The sequence below is a fragment of the Terrapene carolina genome, unplaced genomic scaffold (genome assembly GCF_002925995.2).
Source record: "Terrapene carolina triunguis isolate 2854851 unplaced genomic scaffold, T_m_triunguis-2.0 Scaffold211, whole genome shotgun sequence".
NCBI lineage: Eukaryota > Metazoa > Chordata > Testudines > Emydidae > Terrapene > Terrapene triunguis.
The window spans coordinates 32,187,878-32,215,485 of NW_020664562.1; the positions used below are offsets into that span (position 1 = coordinate 32,187,878).

The 27,608-nt window shown below is 42.1% G+C and overlaps 1 protein-coding gene across 1 annotated transcript in view; it reads right to left on the reverse strand.

Annotated features, from left to right (window-relative positions):
- Positions 1-257: 257 nt before the first annotated feature.
- The window catches only part of LOC113407471 (alpha-N-acetylgalactosaminide alpha-2,6-sialyltransferase 5-like), an 89,159-nt gene continuing 61,808 nt past the window's right edge, over positions 258-27,608 (reverse strand). The window contains exons 3-5 of the mRNA XM_026656037.1: positions 18,435-18,844; positions 12,892-12,999; positions 258-526 (exon numbers count right to left, since the gene is read on the reverse strand). Of these exons, the coding sequence (XP_026511822.1) occupies positions 295-526; positions 12,892-12,999; positions 18,435-18,844 (750 nt within the window). The 3' untranslated portion in view covers positions 258-294. The remainder of the gene's footprint in view (positions 527-12,891; positions 13,000-18,434; positions 18,845-27,608) is intronic.

A 27,608-nucleotide genomic window follows, 5' to 3' on the forward strand; every position in this document is an offset into this window, starting at 1 on the left:
AACTATAATGAATTAAACATCCCATTAATGATAGTCATGTTGCTTTTTACAGATCACATACTTATACAGGAGGTGAGCTGGCTGGACAATGTTAATTATTGGATTATAATACAATTGGATACAAAATGTCCTTTTATGTATTCCTTCGCAAGAACTTCCTGAATATTGTAGCGGTTTCCACCCACAAATCCTGTTAACCTTGCTTTTTTAGATTGCCTTGCTCTTCTGCGAGGTTCAATACCCTGAAGCCTGATACAGTAGGTGATTGTGATTGCAGTCTTGTGCATTCATTCCTCAGAACACGGGTTTAATCTCCAGGTGATTTATCGTAAGTGATTCTGGTTTCCAGTCTGGTTGAAAAAAGTGAATATTGAATGTCCGTGCCCAGTTCTCAAACACTCGTTTCTCTGTGATAAAACGATGATGGCTGCCCTTTCGTCCCCGCTCGTGTGAAATGTACATTGTACATTCATCAGGTCCCAAAGGTTCATAATAATGATAAGGTACTGAAGAATGATTAGGATCCCTGTGGAAAAAAGAAAATAGATGGAAGCCCAAGATGTTCTTTGTACTGATTGAAAAAAGATGCTATCTTAAATAAGCTGGTGGGTGCAAATCATTTTTTGTCCCAGTTAAACTGAATTTCCTGCAGGTGGTATTTTTCTAGCATAGTTAAGCTGTATCTGAATGAAGCAAAGGTGGTTTTCTTTTCCCTTCCTGTTAAAAGAGTGACTCCCCTGGCTCAAAAACAAGGGAGGGTCTGCGCGCTGCAGTGCCACATTGCTGCACTGAAATTTGAAGCATGGTGCTTAAAAGAGATTTATATTCAGTTTGTAACACGAGAGGAGAGGTGCACACTGTATTGGACTGGGGGAAGGGGAGGAGTTGATCCCAGTCACTTCATTCTCTCACACCTGCTTGTGTGAATATTCTCCCAGCATGGTGCCAGGGATATAACCACACAATTTCATTAGCACTTCCCACGCATATTAGGTTGATGATGCAACCCTCTCTTGCTGACTTTTTAATCAAATGGAACCAATGCACAAATGAGTTCCTTCTATTATAGTATCCACTTTCATATACGTAGGGGGCAAAAATTAAAGCCATTCACCCAGGGCATCTCTTAGACCTTGTAACCCCATGTACATCAACCTGCAGGGATGCCACAGAGCACAACATTTTAAGTAGAGAGAGATTTATATGAGACATGGATCATTTTAACAATTTTCACCTCACTGATGGTACCTGCTACAGAAAAGGCGCTTGGTTTTAATTCTCACACCACACTTTGGTTGCCCTGTTTGATTTTCTATATCAGCCAGTATGTTGTTTTGAAAAATATACATATTACCCTCCGAAATGCCTTTAATATGGGCAAGGCTAATTTGATCTCACAAGAAAACATATCCAAGCCAGTATTACTACTGGAGCTTAAATGGAGCGTATATGACCAATGCAAAACAACTCTAATGTAGGGCTGTTTTCTGGCTGATGCAGAGCCCCCATAATTCCTCTGTGCCTCACTCCTTCCTGCCCGCAGCCTTGGCCAGAATGCACTACTCTGACTATTGTGCACTGGCATAATGGTCCACACAAGGTTGTTCCAAGTTGTTGCAACTCGGAGGAGCTCTGAAGTGGCTCTAAGCTGAGCTGGCCCCGATATGGCACATGAAGAGACCAATGGAGAATCAGCGCTGGTAGCTGTAATACCAAGCTTATTACTTTCCATTTTTAAAAAAGGAACTATTTAATGTTTGATCGCAGTTTCAATCAAATATACAAAAAAAAAAATCTAAAGTATTTTGGTATTGCCCATTATTTCTATTGTATAGCATCTGTCACCTGCACAATCCTCTGGCTAATTTTCCTTATTTCACCATTCTCCATATTGTATGTGTAGCAGTAATGTAAAAAATTGCTGCTGCTTTCCATTTATCCCTTAGATTAACATTTTAATTCAATCAGTCTAGCTTTCTAATAACACAATACAATACTGAGATCAATCCTCCAGCACCACACTAACAATAAAATTACATTTCTAAAAATAAGATTGATTCTGTTCGTATTGTACATAGCCTCACTGGAATATGTATGAGAACTAAAAAAAAAAACCCACCAACCATTAGTACTTCATCTACAGACCCCGATTTTTTTTAATTTTAAAAATCCGTGTTTATATATCTATTTAATATAGATGGTTTCATCTATCACCAAGGTAGATTTCTAGATCTCTATTTCAAATGAATGTCACACTAAGTTTATTATAAAAGGTCCAATGTATTAAAAAGAAAAATAAATCTCCTAGCTGAGTGGTTTATACTGTTGCCATAAATCTAACAGGGTATATTTTTAATGTGGTATTCAAAAAGAAAATCAGAACTACTATGTACATAGGCACGTGCATATCATTTAGATTATTGCTCCTTTACATGTAATCCCCCTCTCTCTTACCCTCCCCTCCCCACACACACTTTCTCTACTGTAAATCTGGAGTTACTCTGTTTAAATCACTGGAAATACGCTGGTGTAAAATCAGTGTGTGTGAGATCAGAATCAGGTCCATGTTATCCATCTAGTTAATACTTTTACTGTGGTAACAAATTAACTGCTTAGGGTCCACTCCTGATAAAGCTTCCAGGTTTACTGGCTCTGGCACTTCCTAGGCTTTTAAACAGCATCTTGGAGGCTGCATCATATTAAAAAGGATGGGTATCCAGCATCTTGGATTAGACAGGAATTCCTTTTTCTCATCATATGGAAAGATAAAAGCCTATTAGGAAGATACCCCCTATTTAAAGAGGTTAGTTCAAAGCTACAGTTGTAGAAACAAATGTAGACTTCAGGGTCTGGAGTTGGGACCTGGATGGTCCCAAGAACTTGGAACAGAAGAGCAAATGAAACAAAGAAATTATTTGTATTATGTCTCTTGGGTGAAAGTGACCATGAAATCATAGAGTTTGAAATTCTAAGGAAGGGTAGAAGGGAGTACAGCAAAATAGAGAATGGATTTCAGGAAGGCGGATTTTGGTAAGCTCAGAGAGCTGATAGGTAAGGTCCCATGGGAATCAAGACTGAGGGGAAAAACAACTGAGGAGAGTTGGCAGTTTTTCAAAGGGACATTATTAAGGGCCCAAAAGCAAGCTATTCCGTTGGTTAGGAAAGATAGAAAACGTGGCAAAAGACCACCTTGGCTTAACCACGAGATCTTGCATGATCTAAAAAATAAAAAGGAGTCATATAAAAAATGGAAACTAGGACAGATTACAAAGGATGAATATAGGCAAACAACACAGGAATGCAGGAGCAAGATTAGAAAGGCAAAGGCACAAAATGAGCTCAAACTAGCTATGGGAATAAAGGGAAACAAGAAGACTTTTTATCAATACATTAGAAGCAAGAGGAAGACCAAAGACAGGGTAGGCCCTCTGCTCAGTGAAGAGGGAGAAACAGTAACAGGAAACTTGGAAATGGCAGAGATGCTTAATGACTTCTTTGTTTCGGTCTTCACCGAGAAGTCTGAAGGAATGCCTAACCTAGTGAATGCTAATGGGAAGGGGGTAGGTTTAGCAGATAAAATAAAAAAAGAACAAGTTAAAAATCACTTAGAAAAGTTAGATGCCTGCAAGTCACCAGGGCCTGATGAAATGCATCCTAGAATACTCAAGGAGCTAATAGAGGAGGTATCTGAGCCTCTAGCTATTATCTTTGGAAAATCATGGGAGATGGGAGAGATTCCAGAAGACTGGAAAAGGGCAAATATAGTGTCCATCTATAAAAAGGGAAATAAAAACAACCCAGGAAACTACAGACCAGTTAGTTTAACTTCTGTGCCAGGGAAGATAATGGAGCAAGTAATTAAGGAAATCATCTGCAAACACTTGGAAGGTGGTAAGGTGATAGGGAATAGCCAGCATGGATTTGTAAAGAACAAATCGTGTCAAACCAATCTGATAGCTTTCTTTGATAGGATAACTAGTCTTGTGGATAAGGGAGAAGCTGTGGATATGGTATACCTAGACTTTAGTAAGGCATTTGATACGGTCTCGCATGATATTCTTATCGATAAACTAGGCAAATACAGTTTAGATGGGGCTACTATAAGGTGGGTGCATAACTGGCTGGATAACCGTACTCAGAGAGTTGTTATTAATGGTTCCCAATCCTGCTGGAAAGGCATAACGAGTGGGGTTCCGCAGGGGTCTGTTTTGGGACCGGCTCTGTTCAATATCTTCATTAATGACTTAGATATTGGCAAAGAAAGTACGCTTATTAAGTTTGCAGATGATACCAAACTGGGAGGGATTGCAACTGCTTTGGAGGACAGGGTCATAATTCAAAATGATCGGGACAAATTGGAGAAATGGTCTGAGGTAAACAGGATGAAGTTTAACAAAGACAAATGCAAAGTGCTCCACTTAGGAAGGAACAATCAGTTTCACACATACAGAATGGGAAGAGATTGTCTAGGAAGGAGTACGGCAGAAAGGGATCTAGGGGTTATAGATGACCACAAGCTAAATATGAGTCAACAGTGTGAAGTTGTTGTAAAAAAAGCAAACATGATTCTGGGATGCATTAACAGGTGTATTGTGAGCAAGACACGAGAAGTCATTCTTCCACTCTACTCTGCGCTGGTTAGGCCTCAACTGGAGTATTGTGTCCAGTTCTGGGTACCGCATTTCAAGAAAGATGTGGAGAAATTGGAGAGGGTCCAGAGAAGAGCAACAAGAATGATTAAAGGTCTTGAGAACATGACCTATGAAGGAAGGCTGAGAGAATTGGGTTTGTTTAGTTTGGAAAAGAGAAGACTGAGAGGGGACATGATAGCAGTTTTCAGGTATCTAAAAGGGTGTCATAAGGAGGAGGGAGAAAACTTGTTCACCTTAGCCTCTAAGGATATAACAAGAAGCAATGGGCTTAAACTGCAGCAAGGGAGGTTTAGGTTGGACATTAGGAAAAAGTTCTTAACTGTCAGGCTGGTTAAACACTGGAATAAACTGCCTAGGGAGGTTGTGGAATCTCCATCTCTGGAGATATTTAAGAGTAGGTTAGATAAATGTCTATCAGGGATGGTCTAGACAGCATTTGGTCCTGCCATGAGGGCAGGGGACTGGACTCGATGACCTCTCGAGGTCCTTTCCAGTCCTAGAATCTATGAATGTATGAATCTTCCCTCTCTCTCCTTGTGCCTGTACCTTGAGTTTAATTCCCATAGATCTTATTCTTTGCTTTGTTTGATGGCTTCCATAGCAGGCCAATCTTTCCTATGTAGGTAGGCCTATATCTTGTGCTGGATGGGGCCCATAGTTACCTCATAACAATGTGTTATTTTAGACCCAGATCCTGTGAATAAAGCCACACTGGCTTCAGTGGGACTCTGTACAGGTACAGATGTATATTCATGAGCAGTCACTTCCAGGATCGGGTTCCAGAAATTCCAGGTTATTCCATTTAATACAATGGTGACTACTAGAAATGGGTCTGAACCAAAACCAGTTATAGGAACACACCAAACTCAGGGGAAGGGAATATCCAGATTTGTATCATAACAACTTTGGCCCAGATCTTCAAAGGGATCCCCAATGGGAGTTAGGTGCCTAAATACATTTGAGCACCTGGGCCTTTGTGTTTAGTCTCTTCTTCTCTCATAGAAGCCAAACCTAAATCCCAGTTCCAAAGACCCCTGAACTTCAGGAGAGCTGAGTTTGGATCTGAACTCTGTGGCTTGAGTAACTACACAGTAACCCAACTTAACTGTACCATGTTCTCTCCTAACTGCAATTAACTTGTGTCACCAGCAAATGAAATGCATGAGTAATCTCTATCAGGAAATTGCTAGTCATCTCATTTATTAATATTAAAACAGATGCTATTTTACCACTGCCTGATACTGGACATTAATCAGTATTTTGTCAGTTAGCATGCATATTAATATCACAGCTGGGAGGGAGCTGTTGGATGGCAGTTTGTAAAATATACTATACTTTTCCACTCATAGCATGCCAGCGCTGACACACAATAAGCACTTGTATCTGGCGTCAATCATTTACTTTTTGCCACTTCAGTGCACATGTTTCCACAGATGGTATCCACCCACACTGGTACCTGAAAATACAGCAAACAGTGTTTGCATTGAAAGGAATGAAGCAGAAAAACAAGGCCATCCCATCTCCCGCTCCAGTCAATCTCTTCCTTTACAAATTAAAAGTGGCTGTAAATCAGCCATGCAGAATTATACTTGCTCACTTGGGGTGAGTACTATATATATTTTGAAGGGCGAATAAAATGTCATTATTCTTTATCATCGTCAATCACCATGTTGAAGTATGGACAAGCAGATTTTGTGCTTCGGCTGTTAAGTTTTCTGGACAATTTTGCCTCCTCTCGCCAGTGCCCTGCCCCCTTTGGAATCTAATTTCTAGTCTATTAAAATTGTTCCAAACACCTTTATACATTTTGCTCCTGATTATATAGGATGGAATTGTGCAGCCCTTACTGAGGCAGTGCTCTCACTGAGGTCAGTGAGTAAGGACTGAAGGAGATAACCCACTATGAATAGTGGCCATACAATTGGGAATAAAATGCATAACTCTAGACAACATAACTAGGAACAATAGCTACTTGATTTAAGGCAGTTGGGGGTGGGACAGAGTAAGAAGCCAGAGTCAGAGGTGGTGGCCAAAGGAATAAATTACAGAACTTTAAACATCAATTTGCCTAAATTTCCACAAATGAGAAATGACCTGACAGCCAAACAAGAGAATTCTTGATAGGAAAATATCATTTTTTTACCTGACTCTAAATGGCCTCTATGTATATGCCTCTGGTTGTGCAATTAAAACAGTGGTCAGAATAAGCTCTAGTGTGGGAAGATCTCCACAGATCCATGCCGGGGCTCTCCTCAGGCAGAGCTCCTCCCAAAATGCGGAAAGCAGCAATGTGTATGGTGCCAGCCTCCCTCACCAGAAAAGGTTTGGTGGGGTTGCAAGTGGAGCAGGAGCCTGGTGGTTCTCTCTGGCACCATTCCGAGATTGTCTCAGATTTCCTATCAGGAGTTAATGCTGCCAGAAATAACATCAACCCTCTTGTGTCCTTCCAGCAGATGCTACTGGGCAGCCAGACGCTTGGGTATATCTGTCTGCACTGCAAACTAAGACCAGGCTGAGACTCAGGTTTAAGCCCAAGCCCCACTGTATCCACACACAAATCAGTCTGACTTGCATCAGCAAACACTCAGGAGCCAAGGCCTAGGACCCTGCTAGGAGGGTTCTCAGAGCCTGAATCCTACTGTGACTTGGGATAAACCCTGTCATTTTGCAGAGTGGATGCAGGTCAAACCACCGACCTGAGGTGTAAGGTCTGTGTAGTGCAGAAGAGATGCATTAGCACAGCTGTGAAACCCGGATCCAGCAACTGTAAACACAGGTTTACAATGCAGTGCGGATGCTCAAGCATGGGCTAGGAAACACTACTCCACTTGTGAGTCTGCAAGTTTGGGTCCCACAGACCGGGGCTTAGTGTGCAGTGTAGACATACCCAAGGGGACCCAGCAAATGGCAGTGCAGCTCCTGGAACTGGGTTGCAATGGGAGCCAGTAGAGACAGGAACATCCACACAGAATGCCTCCTGTCTCTGGGGAAGAATGACACTTCCTTGTGTGCCCAGGATCACGGAATTAGTAGATCTCATTTTTGTGAATTCTACAGGAACCCAAATCCCTCACTTTGCAAGGACAATTAAAGGAAGCACTGTGAAATGTGGTGTATTTCTGCTCTTTTGACTTCTTCCAAGGGCTTCTCTACAGAAGCGGGAGATCTGACCCCAAGTCCATTATGGGCTGGAATTTGCTTCCTGAACACTCAAAATCAGAGTAGGTGACCTTCCTCCTTAATTTTCTTTTGGGGCAAGAGTAGTGTATTCTCTGTGCTAAACCTTTGCTATGGGGACTTAAGCAGGTTATCATCTTACTACTGGAATACTCAATAACTTCAGCACATCCCTATCCAAGCAGCAATCTGTAAGTCAGATACTCACATAGAGTGGCATAAGAGCAACATCAGGGCACCTTAGGGTATGTCTACACTGCAATTAAAATCCCACAGCTGGCACCTGTCAGCTGTCTCAGGCTTGTGGGAGTCGGGTTAAGGGGATGTTTAACTGTGATGTAGACGTTCGGGCTTGGGCTGGTGCCCGGGCTCTTGGACTCCACAAGAGAGGAGGATCTCAGAGCTCGGGCTCCAGCCCAAGCATCTACATCGCAGTTAAACATCCCCTTCTCACGAGCCCCTTTGTCCAAGTCAGCTGACATGAGCCAGCGGCAGGTGTTTAATTGCAGTGTAGACACACCCTTTGCTTTTGATAAAATCCAGTAATATTATGACTAAGGTGAACTATTCTATCTTACATATGGATCTATTGCATAACACCAGAAAATCACAATACTCAGGTCAACCATTCCACTTTCAATTGCAACTACCAACACACGTAAATATTAAATTTAGTAAATGTACAAAATGATTTATACACCTAAGTGTTGTTCATGTTGACAATGAAAATCTTCTCATTCTGAGGAAAAATTCCTTCAAACAGAATTTGTTTCCCTCTGTCCTGGTAGAAAGAAGTTTGGTTACTTATCTTAAGCTAATAATTTTTATAGAACCAACTGTGTAATATTTATGATTCCTCTGAAATGTCCTTCACATTACAGATGTGATATTAATTTAGTTCCATGACAGTGATCATTACTCTGCTAATTAATACTTTAAAAAATGGGTAAGAGGAATTGTAAATTTGGTTTTATTTTAATTCTGAATATAAATATGAATATTAGACATTCAATTTTAATATATTTGTATTTGCTATTCAACTAAATAATCAGCAATACATTCGAAGGATTTTAATCTGGAAAATAATGAAAACATACTTTATTGCAAATTTATACTGTGTTGGACCTAAAATACATTGTTCCTAATGTACCACAGGAACACAACTCTAAAGTCCAGCCTTTTGTACACATTTCTAGTAGTAGACAATAGTTAATGGCACTATACTGTATTTTGTAACCATTTATTGGAAAATAAGAATCACGCTTTATTTGCTACAATATTTTATTATTTAATGAGCAGACTAAGGACAAATCAGACAGTTCAGGTTGTATTTATGGGAGCACTGGGTTCTTCTCAAGGGCCTTTGTAGATGACCTTCCCCAGAGTTAGTCTCTACAGCACAGATGTAGGCTGTGCCCTTTAATAAGGATAGATTAAATTCTACTGCTTATTAAACTACTTTTTCCCATCTTTATGAGCAGGTAAATGAACCGCTGTACCATAATTTGTTCACTGAACTATAAATATTAACCATGTATATAAAAGAGGCTAAAACTATATTAACCCAAAATAAAAAAAAAAAAAAAAAGTAAGAGGACCAAAAAATGACACCGTGGTTAAACAGAGTAAAAGAGACGGTTAGAGACAAAAAGACATATTTTAAAAATTGGAAGTCAAATCCTACTGAGGAAAATAGAAAGGAGCATAAACTCAGGCAAGTCAAGTGTAAAAGTATAATTAGGCAGCCAAAAAATGGATTTGAAGAGCAATTAGCAAAAGAAACAAAACCTAAACAGCGAATGTTTTTAAAGTACATCAGAAGCAGGGAGCCTGCCAAACAATCAGTGGGGCCACTGAGTGATTGAGGTGCTAACGGAGCACTCAAGGACGATAAGGCCATTGCGGAGAAGCTAAATGAATTCTTTGTATTGCTCTTCACTGCAGAGGATGTGAGCAAGAGTCCCACACCTGAATCATTGCTTTTAGGTGACAAATCTGAGGAACTGTCCCAGCTTGAGGTGTCAATAGAGGAGTTTTTGGAACAAACTGATACATTAAACAGTAACAAGTCACCAGGACCAGATGGTATTCACCCCAAGAGTTCCAAAGAAACTCAGATATGACACTGCAGAACTACAATCTTTGGTATGTAATCTGTCACTTAAATCAGCCTCTGTACCAGATAACTGGAAAATAGCTAATGTAACACCAATTTTGTAAAAAAAAAAAAAAAAAAAAATAAACTATAGTAAAGAACAGAATTTTCAGACACATAGATGAACATGATAAATTGGGGAAGAGTCCACATGGCTTTTGTAAAGGGAAATCATGCCTCACCAATCTATTAGAATTCTTTGAGGGGGTCAACACACATGTGGACAAGGAGAACAGGAGTACTTGTGGCACCTTAGAGACTAACAAATTTATTTTTATTTTATTTGAGCATAAGCTTTTGTGGGCTACAGCCCACTTCATTGGATGCATAGAATAGAACAAATAGTAAGGAGATATATATACACATACAGAGAACATGAAAAGGTGGGAGTTGCCCTGATGGCGTGGCGGGCTCATTCACCTGCACATCTACCAATGTGATATATGCCATCATGTGCCAGCAATGCCCCACTGCCACGTACATTGGCCAAACCGGACAGTCTCTACGCAAAAGAATAAATGGACACAAATCTGACATCAGGAATCGTAACATTCAAAAACCAGTAGGAGAACACTTCAACCTCTCTGGTCACTCAGTAACAGGTTAAAGGTTGCCAGGGGATGTTGTGAAGGCCAAAAGTATAACTGGGTTCAAAGAAGAATTAGATAAATTCATGGACGATAGGTCCATCAATGGCTATTAGCCATGATGGTCAGGGACATAACCCCCTGCTCTTGGTGTGACTAAACCTCTGACTGCCAGAAGCTGGGACTGGATCATTTGATGATTGCCCTGTTCTGTTTATTCCCTTTGAAGCATCTGGCACCAGCCACTGCCAGAAGACCGGATACTGGATAGATGGGCCATTGGTCTGACCCAATATGGCCATTCTTATGTTCTTATATAAACAGTAGAGAATCATAGAATATCAGGGTTGGAAGGGACCTCAGGAGGTCATCTAGTCCAACCCCCTGCTTAAAGCAGAACCAATCCCTAACTAAATCAAATATCAATATTATAGTATCTTATAATTTAATATTATGCCACTTTGTTACAGTACATTAATTCTTATGAACATTTTACACACGGTCACAGTGAAGATGTTAAGCTCTCTGGACCAGGGATTGCCCCTTTTTTTTTACCTATATGCATGTACCCCAACAAAGCAGACTTAATCTTTCCTTCAAAGGGGTTGCCTTGCTTTACACTGAATTACAGTAGTACGCAGATTTATGACTTATAAATTCATAAGGATTGCTTCACTTACCGCCAGAATGCAACCACTTCTGGGATAGGACATGGCAGCCATTATAATGGTGCCAGGAACTTTACAGTTTTAGAGTAGGAAGTGAAGAAGGTCTTATCCAATTGAATTGGCAGGAGAGCTCAAGTAGGCGGAGTGTAATGGAAGTTGTTTATGATATCCGTAGTATCTGATCTCGTCTGATGCTTTCCTTGAAGAGCTCTTTGTGAAATTTAGGAGCTCTGGTAGGGACAGCCCAAGTTACAGTCATTAATGTTCTGTTAGAAATACATAAAGATTCTCACCACATACAATTTGGTGTTGACATTGCCTATGGTAAAGATCCTGTCAATAAGCTGCTACTTCTTCATGGTCAGCACAAATGCAAGGTCTTGAATGGTCATTTTTAATGCTCAAAAGAATTAAAACAAAAGAAACTCTACCTCCATGATACAATGAGCCAACGCAGCTCTGTAATCTTGCTTTCCTTGCCACTGAAAGTTATTTTACTGATAAACCTGACTTCAGTGAAGTCAGTGAGTTTGCAGCAGAAAATTCAATGAAGTACCCACTAGTTCAAATGGGGAGTGAGCGATGAAAAGTTGTACTGAATCCCTTCCCCTTGTTGCATATGAACACTGAATGTGGCCCAAGATAAACTGTAGTTGTGAAATGGCTCAGTATTGATTTTTGTAGCAAGTTACCTCTCATTGAACTTACACCTGTTACCGCACAGTCAACTTGTGGAACTCCTTACCTGAGGAGGTTGTGAAGGCTAGGACTATAACAGTGTTTAAAAGAGAACTGGATAAATTCATGGAGGTTAAGTCCATTAATGGCTATTAGCCACGATGGGTAAGGAATGGTGTCCCTAGACTCTGTTTGTCAAAGGGTGGAGATGGATGGCAGGAGAGAGATCACTTGATCATTACCTGTTAGGTTCACTCCCTCTGGGGCACCTGGCATTGGGCACTGTTGGAAGACAGGATACTGGGCTAGATGGACCTTTGGTCTGACCCAGTACGGCTGTTCTTATGTTTTTATGTTTTTATGTTCTGTACCAAACTTTCTAACACTAGCCAGTTTCACTGGAAAAAATCTGAGTGCTGCCTCTTTCACCTGCAAACCACATTTGCATGCACAAGATAGCTAATAGCAAGAGTAATCATCCATTTTACATGTGCAAATTCAGATTTTGAGGGGGCAATGTAGGTGGCCAGTGTTCCAGATGTGTAGGGCTTACATGTCAGGGGAACCGGGATCTTAATTTTGGTTTCATAAATCGTTCAGTTTAGAAACTAGTCAAACTGTCAGAGCTTCCCTCCTTCTATAATGAAAAATCCCTTCAGAGGAGGATTGAAACTAATATTTTCCAGATTAATTTCATGCCAATTATTGCATTAGTTTTAGCTGATAAATATTCAAAGGCTAAAAGACACCAACAAGATGGATTAATTCTCCCACTGTAAGAATAAAAACATTTAATATTTTATATACCAGAATTAAATGCTGTTTGTTGTTTCTTGAACCAGATCCTGGGACATGTTAATTAATTGCTTCAAGAGGACTGTAGACATATTTCTTGGAAACAAAATTAAAGATTTCAATATTTATCTCCAATGTTCAACCTGGCTAGCAAATAATGCTTCCAAAATACATCTTACCTGCAGAAATCTGGTGGCACCATGCCATAAACATTTATCCTGTCACAGAGTTCTAATGCGATAGTCATTGTGAACCATCCTGTGCTAAGCCAAGTGTTGGATATCTTCCTAAAAGTAAAAACATAATTAAGTTTCCAGGGTGACAAATCATTCTTGAAATATCTAAAGTAATTTCTGGGCAGTTTTCTCCATTCTTGTGAAAGGTTATGAAAATTGGGCAACCAACACCTCTTTTGCTGTCATTAATTTTGGGCACAGAAACATTAATATTTTTGTGACATTTATCTTAAGCAACTGTAGCCTCCAAACCTGTGTTTATATTCTGATACTAGTTAACTACCAGAAAAATACCCTGTATCGATAATTGCTTAATGGAAGCCATCACCCAAATGCATGGTGACACAGGATGCCATTTAGAGCTGGTCCCATTATGTATGTCTACACAGCCTGTGGCAGCAAGTCTCCCAGCTCGGGGCTTGCACTAGTGCTCTAAAAATAGCTGTGTAGACAGTGCTTTGAAGTTGTGGCTGTGGGACCCGAGCACGTCCCCACCCAAGCAACCAGGGCCGGCTCCAGGCACCAGCTTCTCAAGCAGGTGCTTGGGGCGGCCGTTCCGGACAGGGGCGGCAGTTCCAGGTATTCGGCGGCAGTTCGGCGGACGGTCCCTCACTCCGCCTGGGAGTGAAGGACCTCCCGCCGAATTGCCGCGGCAGGTCGCGATCGCGGCTTTTTTTAGATCGCGATTGCGGCTTTTTTGTTTGTTTGTTTGTTTGTTTTGTTTTGGCTGCTTGGGGCGGCCAAAACCCTGGAGCCGGCCCTGCAAGCAACTTCAAAGTATTTTCTGCACAGCTATTTTTAGCACTAGCCCAGATCTGTTGACCCCAGAGGCTCGCTGCCAAGAGCTATGTAGACATGCACAGAATTTCAGTGGGACCAGGATTTGCCCCCAGGAGCTCAATCCAGCCAAAATGAGCTTTTGCAAGTGCTGGTCTGTGGACATGTCTCAGCCACTCTGTGTTCCATGCCTGAGAATTTTAATTGTGATTCTTAGCAGGGAATCTCCTTTCTTCAGTGACTAAAGCCATTGCCATCCATTAGCCATAACATGACACCTCTTGCACAAGATCAGAGACTCTGACTCCACCTAGCCTGAGTGTCATTAATGGCATCTGGGATCTTTGAACAACAATGTGGGATTCCATTTGAGGAGTAACCCAGATATCCTAATGTGGCTGGCTCCTCCCTGGCTAACTGAACATCTGTAAACTGGGGACAGTCTTTAAAAGGGGCATAGCTGATTCCACTCTTGGGTGTCTATTTGACTTACAGGTTCATTACTGAGGCTTCCAAGGAACCATTTATGCCATCTATTAGCCTCAACCCCTTACTATTGATGAGGAGGCCAATGGCTAGCATAAATTAGTCTACTTGACTCACCTCAGGAATGGACTTGTCCACTATGGGAGAACAGTAAAGACAGCAGCCCTTCCTTCCATCCATGTATGCTCCCATCATCATGGTATTTGGGCAGAGAATTTCATGCCATGAAAAGTCAATCTCTCTCCAGCTAAAATTCCACAGCTATCAGGGCCCATTTTCTAGCATTCTATGGCTTCTAGCATAGGGGGAGTGTTTTAAACAACACTTTACCACCACCTCTGATGTGTATCAGGTTGGGACTGCTGGAGTCCATCCGTGCCATCCCACACCTCACTCCACCAGCAGTTGATCATGAAGATTATCGCAGAAGGAGGACAGTCTTCTAGTTAAGGCACTGGCTGGGGACTCAAGAGATTGGGGTCAAATTCCTGGCTCTACCAATGACTTCTTGTGTCTCATTGGGCAAGTCACTTAAGGCAAGATTCCAAGCCCCTTACTCATATTGGTAGGCCGATTTACATTAAAGTTTACTGGTGCAAAAATCAATGGGACTGCTCATATGAGGAATTGTTCCTCAATCTGACCTTTAATTTCCTGTGCCTCGGGTCCTCATCTGTAAAATGGGGATAGTAATACTTCCTTTCTCCTACCCTATGTTCTGCCATGTCTATTTAAGCGCTTTGGGGCAGGGAGTGGTTTCTCACTATGTGTATAGGCAGCATCTAGCACAATGGGGCCCTAATCTCAGTTGGGGCCTGTAGGCATTATTGCAATACAAATAATAATTTTCCAGCTCAGAGGTGGAGGAGGAAGGGATAAGGACTCAAGGGGGAGAATTTGTTTGCATGGCACAGAAGTGAGAGATTTGGGGGAAATAGATTGTTCTCAACAGACAAGATTCCCCCAACGTCTAGGGTTTGCACAGCTCAGAAAACCCAGGGCATTTGTCAGAAGGGTCTGGCCCTTTTAGGTTAGACAATTATTATGTTAGTTACTGTAACTCTCGAGGTTTCAATAAATAGGAAAAATAAAGGAATTTAAACAAACTTTAAATAAAAGACAATCAATGAGCATAAAGAATTTAAATCTGAAAACCTGTTCAAGTACCACTGTTAATGCTTCCATCTCTCTAAATGCCACCTCTGCAGTATTACAGTATAGAAATAGGGTTACATTGTCTTGCCTTTTCATAAAAGATTTTAACAAGAGTCCAACAAAAGAATATCTACTGTTTTTACTTCTAATCAGCTGTAATGAAAGAATACGAAGAGCTGTCATGTGCTTATTAGGGGGAATTATCAGATATTCTTTTATATGATGAACTAACACACTGTGCTGATAATTCTGTAGTGCACACTAAATTACAATTAAAGGCCTTTCTGCTCCACCAAAATCTCATTTATAATCTCTATGGAAATACTCTTCCTGAAGTTATTTCATTTACGCTTCCTTTATCTAATTACTGTAATATTGGTTCTGAATCATATTTTCTTAATGTACCCTTATTCAATTACAAAGTTATTTTCAAGTACAGCTACTTTGTAATATCAAAGTATATTGCTCTGCAGCCTCTGTCATTTGCCATACTATTTCATTGGTGACATTTTCTGAAGGTTCTCCTTCAGTTTTAAAAATCAGTCCTTTTTTTATAAAGCACAATACATCCAATTATCCTTTTTCTCATAACACTAAAGACAGAAATGGATGGCTTGATTATTGCTTCCTTGCAATCAGATTTCTCCCCCTTTGTTTTTTGCAGTCAATAACTCAGTAGTACTCAATAGAAAAAAAAAGTACACTGAGTAGAGAACATTCTGGGTTACACCATGTTCTGTCCCTGCACCCACAGCTCTGTAATTGACTTTTTTTTCTACAAATTCCTTCCTGCCCATATTTCCTTTCATCTTCCTTCCTCCTTCCTTTCTGCTGCCTTTTCATTTATTTTCATCTCTTGTTTTAATCTTCTTAGTCCTTCAAGTAGGTCAGAGGTGTCCTCTAAAGGAGCATTTCTTGTACAGTGGCGTGTGCACCTTCTTCTTACCAACAGAACCTGTTTGTAAGACCGAATGCTAAGGATCCGAGTGCCCTTGGTTCCCACTGGGAGCTGAGGGTGCCCAGAACTGGGCTCCCAATAAACTCAGCTATAGGGTAATTAAAGGACAAAATTCCTTCAGGAGGTTTTCACTTCTCCTACAGGACAAGACGGAGCTCTGATCAGATGTGACTGCAGAGGTGTAAAAAGCCCTCACTCTGTGCACACAAAGAGCCTGCTCAGATCCCTGCTGCGTGCAGGATATCCCCACTGCAAGTGAGGAGGCATGATTCCACCCTCCCCCGTGTGTAGCCAGCAGAGCTGGCCAGACAGCAGGGCAAGACGTATCCTGCATCTCAAAAAGGGGTGCTACATCTTACTTTCTCTAGAGCAAGAGGGGGTCAGGGGAGGTATTGTGACTGGGAGGATACAGCACTGCACTGCCCGATAGGCAGAGCGTGAGCCTAAATGCCCCATCTAGCCCACAGTGATGCTTCATTACACTTGCTGTTAAGTTTCACTCCCCTGAATACTGGGGATGCAGCTAATTCCATACATCCTCCAAAAAAGTGTTAAATGCACAATTCCCTGGGGATTGTCAGATTCCCCTTCTTCTCTGCTCTGGCTGAGCAAACTAGGAAAGGGAAGAGTTTTTTCTGTGCTGGTAGAGCCGCCCCCCAGCTGTCGTTTCCCACTGCAATTACAGTGAATGAAGAGAGGCCTCTAAGGTGAACGTGAGAGGATCTTTAACAAGTAGGCCTAGACATAGTTACATTATGCTTATACCGGCAAGGCCGGTCCACACCTCCAGAGCCACTGAGGATTCCCTGACAGTGGAGCCAGTGTAGGAGGGGCAAGATTTAGGGGGCAGTACTGCATCCCCTGTGCAGAGCCCTAGCCTATGGGGGACTCTTAGGTAGCAATGCACAAGGTAGGCTGGGGCCAGAGGATACATTGTATCTTGGTTGCAGTGGTCCTTTACCTTACAGTGTGGGCTTGTAAAGGGCATGGACAGCTACCTATCATTATTATTTATTATCTGTATTGTGGTAACGCCTAGGTGCCCCCGTCATGGACCATGCCCCCATTATACTAGGTGCTGTACAAACACAGAACCAAAAGACGGTCCCTTCAGCCAATAGGGTGTAATAGTCTGCCATGGAGTGGCTCTGCCTCTGCCCCTGCCCTGCAGCCTGGAAGACAGGACACATCCCCCACATCCCCTGTGGTTGCCCCAGTACTAAGACCAGCTGCATGGGCTGGACTTTGCAGTAAGTTTCTAGGTGAGGAAAACTGTTCACAATGACTTACTGCACTGTGTACTCACCTCTTCATTTGTATCAAAGTGGGGACCTTGTACCATTTTTACTGCTGCATATTTAGTGTGTACAAATATAATGAATTCATAGAAATAAAAACAAATGTATTTTTCTTGAGAAAGTCCTTGGCTTAAAAGCCCATTTACCTACATTATGCATATAAATACTCCAGTCCTGCAGTGGGTCACTTATTAAAAATTTCATTTGAAGATCAGTCTATAAGTTACAGATACATCTTTATGAGACTAACTATAATAACAATTTCTTTTTTTCCAAGCTGTAAATGGAAGATGAACTGTTCAGAAGCAACTAATATATGAAAAAAGTGAGTATTTGTTTTACAGGAAACTTTACAGCAGCAACGTTCAAGAATGCTTAAATTCAGTAAGTAGCCATTATAATTCACAGAACAGTAGCATTTCCTCCATATGAAAGTAAAACCTATCAATTCTGATTTTTCAAAACCAGTAAAAAACTGTTTTCAGGTTTATTAGCCCAAAGTGAGATTTAAAACACAGTGTCTATCTCCTGGCTGTTTCTTTCTGCAATTCCCTTGCTTAATTGTATACAACACACTGTTTTTAGTGTTATGAGTTAATGGACAACTATTCAATGCACATGATTTTGATACACATTTTGGATTTAAGTTACAAAAGCTAAGTGTTATTTAGCATGTAAATTCATATTACAACCACAAGCACATTTAACGGGCATGATGTTCCGTCTGAGTTAATCTGAAACTGATGAGTGTAAACGCCATTATTCTGCAGCTATGCAAATTTCCCCAAATGTACCCTCATAAATTTCCTCACCTGTCTTTGCCAGTTTCCCGTTTGAAGAGGTCGTCAAATTGAAGCATCTTGTGCCGAGAAACCATATATACTTTTAATTGAGGTAGTATCTGATTCATCAATTGCAGATTATTATAAACCAAACCTTTTCCATCTCTTCTCATATAGCTGCTGGGACCCCAGAAGATAAACACAGTACCTTGACTCATATTTAACAGTTCATTGCGGTTTCGCAGAATTCTCTGGATACTAGAATGTGCAATGACTCGAAGGCTAGTTTTGTTTCCAACATCTTTTCCATAACCTCGAGTGGGTGCATCGTTCATTCGTATTACACACTCAGTCTGGTCGATTCTGTTGCCTTGTTTGCTTCCCAAAAGGTGTCCAGAACTGGTTACCAGTGCACAACTCTTGCAGTGCATTTTCAAAGGCTGCAAAGAAATAAACACTTCAAAATTAACTGCAATCACTTTTTCATCCACTAGGCAATAAAATAATTATTACTAATTAGTTTACTCATACATTGCACCTTTTAGTACAAGGATCTCAGAGTGCTTTCCAAACACCCTCTCGGATAGGTAATTGTTTTCTATTAACATTTTTATATGTTATAACAGATTCTGTTACTTAAAACATTGCTTTGGTGAATGGAAATAATATTTTAATCAGGTTTCTCTGGTGCCAAATGTCAGCAAATTGTCTCCCTTGGGTTGTCATCTGCAGCATTAATGTTATACAGGTACAGCATGTAACTACACTCGTTTTAAACAAAATCACTGTCAAGATTATCATAGTGCTTTATTAATACATTTCTTTGTCTTTAATGCATACACATATTTTACAATTGCACTGATAACTAGTGCTTTGCACTTTTTCTAGATTGTCTTTCAAGTCATCTTCAAAAGATACACAGTAACAGGAGATGGAGTACATCCATACAATGTGTGTTTACAAGGCAATGGAAGAGAGAGGAAAACCACAAACTTCCATGAAAATAAGCCAGGTTATTAAAAGATGTATAAACCATCATTATCAATCTGTAAATACATCTTATCCCATTGTTTACCAGGAGAATTAAGAAAAAGAAAGAAGGAAAGCTAAAGATAATCAAATACACAGTATGCAACAAGGTGCAGTGATAATATACTGTACTAAGAAGACAGGACTGTTTCATGATGCGGCCCTTAAATAGGCTCCTGTGGAATGATGATATCTTGCAGCATCATTCACGATTTGTTGAACTGTTCTAGATTGTCTCTCCTCGATTAAGGAGAATGCAGTAGCCTACATGTCTCCTTCCATTTGCTGTGCTGTCCTGGGCTGGATTTGACCCTACATTTCCAAAGAGCATAATGCTGGCCCGAAGTACTTTAGCATATCCCTCTGTCTCTCCAAGAAAACTGAGGTCACCATCCCAAGTTCCCCTCTGGGGATAAGGCCGTTTTTAACCAGGGAGCTTGTCTATGGATCATCGTCTCTGATGATGTCCATCAGATTCCCAAGGTTCAATGCTAAGTCTTTCTATTTAGGTCAGCACAACATTGTACTGTCTATGGTGCACCAGCTCTTCCTTTCTGGTTTTAATTCTTTTCTTAGTAAGAGCTTCTGGTTCTTGTGGGCACTGGGCACAGTTTTGTTTTAAACTTTGTTTAAAATTTGTATCACATCTCAGATTCTGTACTCAGAAATGAGTATTCTAGAAATCAGTAAATAAATTCTATTAAATAACTATACCTGATTTTTGCAAGAGATATGCAAATTCTCTATGTACTAAATTATCAATTAGCACCATCTCCAACAGTCACTGTTACAAGTGCAGTGACATTAGAAATGTCTCAGAAAATGAAGAAATTTTGAATCATGATAGCAAAATTTCCTATAGTAAGTGGTGCCAATAAAATGATAATAACTTTGTTAACTGTAATGTTACATTTTACAGCTGTACATGAGAAGATGCACCAAGCACTGAGTCATTAACAGTGACAGCCATTGTGTCATAGTTAAGAGAGCAACTGAGTTTCTGTTATAAACCTGATTTCAGCCCCACCTTTTATCTATATTGTTCTCAAAACATGTAAATTAGCTTTTTTTCCTATAAAATCTGAAGCAAGTCTAACAACTTGTTCCTGAACTATGAAACCCTAAACTAGAGCTGTTAAGCACAAGTCCAGACATATTCTAATGATATTTGTCTGTTTCCCACTTTATAGCAAAAAAGGCACGTTAACCGACTTGTATGGATTCCCTTAGCTGAGATCTAGAGCCCCGGAGCAAAATGTAGATGATTAAATTCAAATTACCAGAGCAATTAACATTGGCTTTAGTAACACTGCTAAGGAATATCAGTTCTGGTGACCTTAGTGCACAGCTCATCACACAAATGCTGGAGACCTAAGCTGGCCGTGTTTAACAAATTTGTCTCTAGCCCTTTCCTTACACAGACAGAGCTCACACTGCCTAACTCCATGACTTGGAAGGCTTGTCAACGGAAATGAGACTTTGTCCTTACAACCAACCTGCAAAGGGGCTGAGGATCCTCATACAGGTTTGTGGAGGCAAGGGGGAGAACTCAAAGAGCCTGGTCAGCTTCCTGAGCTGGGGCTGAGGAGACTCAATGGGGGCTTCTCCCTTCCTGCAGGAAGTGGGAAATGCCCCCATTGATCTCCTTCCCCTGCCCCTCAAGCTCCACTCCCATCCATCTCCCACCTTGTGGACCTCAAGAGGTTCTCTGATCATGCTCTGTGGTTCCTCTCTGATGAACAACAGGAGGTTCCTCAGGGAGGAAAGATGCTGGTGCACCCCACAATGACTCCTACATGCAAGCTGCTCATGAGCACCTTCCACACCTGGACTCCTCCTTCAACTGGCAGGCTTCACCCCCAAGTCATGAGGTTTCTAGGGGGTGGAGTGTAGGAGAGAGGACACAGGTGCATGAAGACCTGAGAGGCAACAAGTCTCTGGCTGGGGCTAATGAGGGGGAGAACAGGGCCTTGGGGAGAAATGAGGATTAGGTGAGGCATGGATGTTTGGGGGAGGGGGTGCTGCCAGGAGCACAGGATCCAGGTGAGGAGAGGGATACTCAGGAGCAGGGGGAGAAGTCAAGCAGGAAGCATTAGAATTAGCACTTCACTACCTTTTTCAACAAGCCACCTGTGGTTCATCAGCAGGGAATCCCATTGCTGTAAACAACAGGAGATTCATCTGTTGCATAAGCCAGGGAAGGTACTTTCCCCTTCCTTCCTTCTGCAGTGCTAAGCTCTCCTGCCTTGCCCTCACTGCTCCGTGCAGCCCCCTCCCTAAAAGCCATGAGCACAAATACACTCTCCCCAGAGCTCCCTGTAGCCCCGCTCCCTGACTTACAGTCACCCCATAGGTCTTAGGGCTCATGCGGGAACCACAAACCTCAAGGCCTGTGAGGGGGGAAGTTTGGGGACCCTAACAATCATAAGGATTATAAAGGCTTGTGAGATTCCTCACCAGACCACATGGCTCTCCCAGCAGTTGATTCCCATACTCTTGTGCATCTTATAAGGCCTACAAGAGAGAGGCTCCCCTCCCAAGATTCACAGAAGGTGTAGATTAGTGAGAGTCCCTTCCTGCTGGCTTCAGGAAGCCAGGGTGACAAAGCTCCCCCACCCCCTTACCTAGCCTCTTCCATTCCCCAGTCCAATGACCAAACTAAGGAAATCTCCCTCAAAACCCTTATTAAGATGGAGTTACGGTTGCAGGCGTGTATCAGTGGTCTGATATAATAGTGCTTTTCGAAAATGGTAAAGTGAAAAAACAAAATAACCCACCACCATCCGCACAAACTGCCCCAAGATTAGAATGCCAGGAACTGCAAAGTCAAAGTTACACTTCTCAAGCCAGGCACCCAAACTACCTGCACCCTGCACTCCCAGCAGTGCCCTAATAGATAGCCTTAGCTATCCAGGTCTACCATAGCCAGCCAGTTACTTTTGATCACAGACCATAAAAGCTAGATTGTTTTAATTGTAACTGTACAGAGCCAGATTCTGCCACCCTTACTCACAATGTGTAGCCTCACTGAAATCAATGGGTCTATAGTATATCCCCATTTATCTGAAATCCTATTATTTGAAACTCTGCATCATCCGAATCCCTTACTTGTCCCTCAGCAAGGGGGACACATGCTGCAGAAGGCAGCTCTCTCATGGTGGGGGACAAGAAAGGGACTCAGATAATGTGGAAATTTGGATAACAGAGACCCCCGAGGGGCATTACTAGGAGGACAACAACATCAAGCTCCCGGAGGCAAGGGAGGAAATCCTGGGGCTGAATGGCTCCTGTCCTCTCAATTATCCAAACTCCTGATTATCCGAATAAAATCCATGTCCATCTCCCCCACACTATTTGGATAATCAGGAATATACTGTATTTGTGGAGCAACATACTACCAATGTAAGTAAAGGTGGCTGGGGTAATTCACAGCTTCCTTTATGGACACCTATAATGTGCACAAACACACACACAGACACTTGTATTATTATTTACAAACTCCAACATAACATGCTAAAGGGCCTGAAGTAAGGGCCTGATCCTGCAAACCACTAAGGGAATTCAGGCCCAGACACTGAAACGTGTTTAGGCAGCCAACTCACCTAAATACCTTTGAGGATCTAGGCCTCAGTGCCTCACAGGAGTGCTCAGCGCCCATGAGATTTGGCCCTGTGGCAGCCAATTATCCATGTCATTACACACGTCTCCATACATAAATCTCATATTCCTATTAACGTACTTGCACAAAAAGAGCAGAAGTTAGTGTGGTGACATTATCATTACACTTAATACAGAGACATGTACATATGAAAAACATTATAAAAGCGATGTTCTGTGGTGCACATCTTTGACATGGTACAGGCTAGGAAGGCATCAATATGGAGCAAAGTTAGGCCTGGTCTACACTGGCAGGGGCGATCAATCTAAGTTACACAACTTAAGCTACATGAATAACGTAGCTGAAGTCTTCGTACTTAGATCTATTTACTGTGGTGTCTTCACTGCAGTAAGTCGACAGATGACACTCTACCGTCAACTCCGCCTGTGCCTCTCGCCCTGGTGGAGTACCAGAGTCGATGGACAAGTGCTCGATGGTCGATTTATTGTGTCTAGACTAGACGTGATAAATCAACCCCCGCTGGATCGATCGCTGCCTGTCGATCCAGTGGGTAATGTAGACAAGCCCTTAGAATAGATTGGGACATCCTAGGTTTCTAACAATTGAGGGTTTATTTATTTACTTATTTCCTCTTCCATTCTTGGAAGGTAATATCCACTGAAACCGCATATAACTGACTGCAATCTCAGCTTCATCTTAATGAAGATTTGTGTGTGGAAACAGCCACTGAAGAATGATTTTTTTTTATTAAGATAATCTTAACAAAAAAACAAAACAATCTTTTCAATGGAATTACTAAAAAAAATTAAACAATTTGTGTAGTGGTATTTCCAAGGGGTGTTATAGTCTCATTTTTCACACAGAGCTAAGTCCATTTTCATTCACACACATGCGTTACTATAATCCTGAGGGACCTAATGATATGGGTAGAAATATTCATGCCTTTGTGAGTCAGGTTCCTAATGAGTATTTACATGCATTTTCCTTCAAGCACTCGTCTGCCACTTTGATGAATTACGTACCAGAAGGCACTAAGGTGAACTAGTTTCTCCAGCGTCATGCATGGGAAAGCAAGATGAACTGCTAATGAGGTTAAAGGAAATATAGTCAGCACCAATGTTAACTCACATACTTTTAAATATCCACATAGCAAGGCATTTTCACCTAAAACAATTTCTGCTGGTTTCTTGCCTACTGAGCTACAACTTATTTGTTTCTTTAGAAAGCCTGCCAAAGAACCCATCAATTGCAAGGAAACAAGGACAACCATCATTGGAACCATGAAAACCTTTTTTTTTTAAACAGATATATTTTCATGAATGTTGACATATCTGTTAACATGCCCTCTTGTTCCTGCTCCCACCCAACTATTTCCTTTGTGAAAAATGTGTCAGTGATTTCCCACTTACTTCCTGAGCACTACTTGTAACCTGATTTTTTGCAGCTGCTCCTTGCAAGCGACTCCCGTTGACTTTACTGGGAGTTTCATTTACTCTCAAAACTACAGCTATAGTCTGGGGCCCAGAACCTCCAAGGTACTGAGGCATTGCTCCGGTCAGTGTTATGATGTTTAATTCCTAGGTGGTCTCCCGCCCAGTGGAATCCACCTGGGCTCCCTTACAATGCATGGTGAGAGTTAGGTGCCTAAGGAAGGGATTTTCAGAAGCCAACAAGGTGAATGGGGTGACACCTAAGCTAACCAGGAGTGAAATGCCAAGAAGAGTCACAGGGAGAGGGGCTTAGGTGCCTAAGCAGCTGACCTGGTCTCCTTCCTTGTGCCTGAGGTAAGTGCCTCTCTCTAATTGGGAACCTCAGCAGTGAACACTCTCCTGGAGGCAGGCTCCGAAGCCAGGTCAACTGCTTAGGTAGCCCGTGCTCTAGCAGTCGAAACCATCGCTCTTTCTCTCCAGCCCCTGCTCATGTTCGAAAGCTCTCTAATTATTATATCTGCTTAGTGCTGGAGTACACCAAACCCCTAAGGTGCCAGGAGCGTGGCAGCAGTACCATGACTTGGAGGCGAGCACTGAAAGTGCTTCAGCAGCTCGGTCTTGTAGGCACTAGCCCTAGTGGGCTCAAATAACCACTCAGACTCATGGCTGAGTGAAAGGGTATTTTACTAGGGTTGGCAAGAAAGGCAAAGGTTGCAGATACTCTAAGTACAGAAGCTTAACAGTTACAATTCAAAGTGAGCGACAGTGGTAATTGTTTGGGTTCCTGTGGAAGGACAGCTGAGAGACAAGGCTCTACGGGCCTAGTGCCTCTCCAGTCCAGTCAGTATTCCAAGCAAATTGATGCTTGCAGGCTTCCAGGCCAAGCTCAGTTAATGTCTCTCACTGGCACCCCTCTGCGCTAGTTTCCTGCCCTGACACTGCTGCTTGCCTCTCTCACATTCACCCTACATGTCCCTGTGCCCCGGCTAACTCTTGTGTGGGTGTTGTGTTGTCCCTTCACCTGGCCTGCATCTGGCCCTACTGCTGCAGGGTCTGACAAGTATCAGTTCTTACTCGGAACTGCCCCCGCCCCGCAACACCCGGCCACCCCCCCCAATATAACCCAGCCACTGGCAGCCACCCCCACCCTCCCAATATAACCCAGCCACTGGTTGCCCCCCCACACACACACTAACAAATAGCAGCCACCACTGGCCTTCCATCCCCAACCAACTGAAAGGACCCAGTGCCGATTAATTATTACTAAACTAGGTAATTAAAATTTTTTTTTAGTAATAGAGAACCATGTTACAAAAAAACCCAACAAAATACACACACACCAGACACAACCTCTCCCAACACCCAACACCACAACCTGCCCACAATACATGTCAGGTGTGGCCAAACTGTGGCTCGAGCCACATGTGGCTCTTTCACAGTTAAAGTGTGGCTCCCGGAGGCCCCCACGCTCAGTCCCCCACCCATTCTCCACCTACTGGGCAGGGGGGAGCTCAGGGCTTCTGCCCTGCAGCGGGGTCATGGGACTAGGAGCTTCTGCTCTTCAGGGAGGTGGGGTCTAAGGGTTTTAGCCCAGCAGGGGGAAGGGAGGGGGCATCAGGACAGAAGCTGCAAACCCTGGTAGGAGCTGCCCCGTGGGGCAGGTGTGTCTCTCTTGCGGTTCTTGAACATCTGAAGATTATTGTATGTGGCTCAGAGGTTCGGTAAGTTTGGCCACTCCTGATTATGTATTTTTAATATTATTTTATCTTTTTTTGTACCTTATCTTAAAACGACACCACCATCTGGACTACCGGGGGTGTGAATTGCAAAGCACTCCACCATGTCCCAAGTTTGTTTTTTGTTTTTGTTGCAGGGCAGTACAAAACCAGCCAGGTGGCAACCCTGTCTTAGGCGTGCTCAGAGCACACCTATGGGATCAGGCCTTGCTGGAGAGACAGATGATCCCCTGTCTAGGGCTTTGTCTATACTACCACTTTTGTCAGTAAAACTTGTTGGTCAGGGGTGTGAAAAATAAATACTCCCCTGACCGACATTAATTTCACTGGCAAAAGTGCTGGTGTGGACAGCACTATGTTCCTGCCAACATAATTAACGCCACTCATTGCGGTCATTTAATTATGCCGGCAGGAGAGCGGCTACACTGGAGACCTTACAGAATTGAGAATTCTGCAGAGAATTCTGCTTTGAGGCCTCTGAGGCTTTGGCTTGAGCTGCTCATTAGTTGTGGAGTGGCATCAGGCTTAGGCAGCTTTGCAAATGCTGGTGGGAATTAGGCACCTACAGGATTAGGTGGCACTGGTGCCTAAATGGTAAACTCGGGTGCCTAAAGAAGCAGATAGGTGCCTAAATACCTTTGAGGAGCTGGGTCTTGGACCCTGAAGGTGCAGTCCTAGGCAAATCTACAGCCAACAGCCTCATCATTTGGGGTACCAGTTGTGTAAAGTGTCTTGGTAATACTGCAGATAACTAAAGTGAGAAGAAAGAAAGTATTAGCTGTAAGATTCTCTCATTGGAAGAAATAAGGCATTGGTTGCAGCAGAACTGTCATCTACCTAAGCAATAATAATGGAGGTGCAGGGCATTTCCTTGGGATTGATGGCCAGATGGGAAAAGCTGATGGACTGAGACATAACCAAGGGTCATTAAACCTAGGCTGTCATTAATTCCATGCAATGCTCTCTGTTAAGGTAATTATCGCTGTTATAAATGGAAGATCCTAAAAACCTAAGCAAACCCTGACATATGGATTTTTTTTTTTTTTTAGGAGGGCCATTACCCTCATCTCAAGACTCACCTCTGAGAAGCCCACAAAAAAAGGGCAGACAGTTGGGATAGAAGAGATATTTTTATTCATTATTTTGAAAGAATATATATAATGCATAACTAAAAATGTATATATTTAATTGTATCCCTCTCCCTCAACTGTCTTCTTAGATAGAAGGCTTTTTCAGTCATGTTTCATGGCTTCCGATGTGCATATGCAGACCCAGCACAATGTGGTTGGGGCATTTGAGCACTTCCACAACACAAATAAATAACGTACAGGACATTTTTAGACTATGAATGACTCACAGTCATACCAGATAAAGAAATAGATCTAAAGAT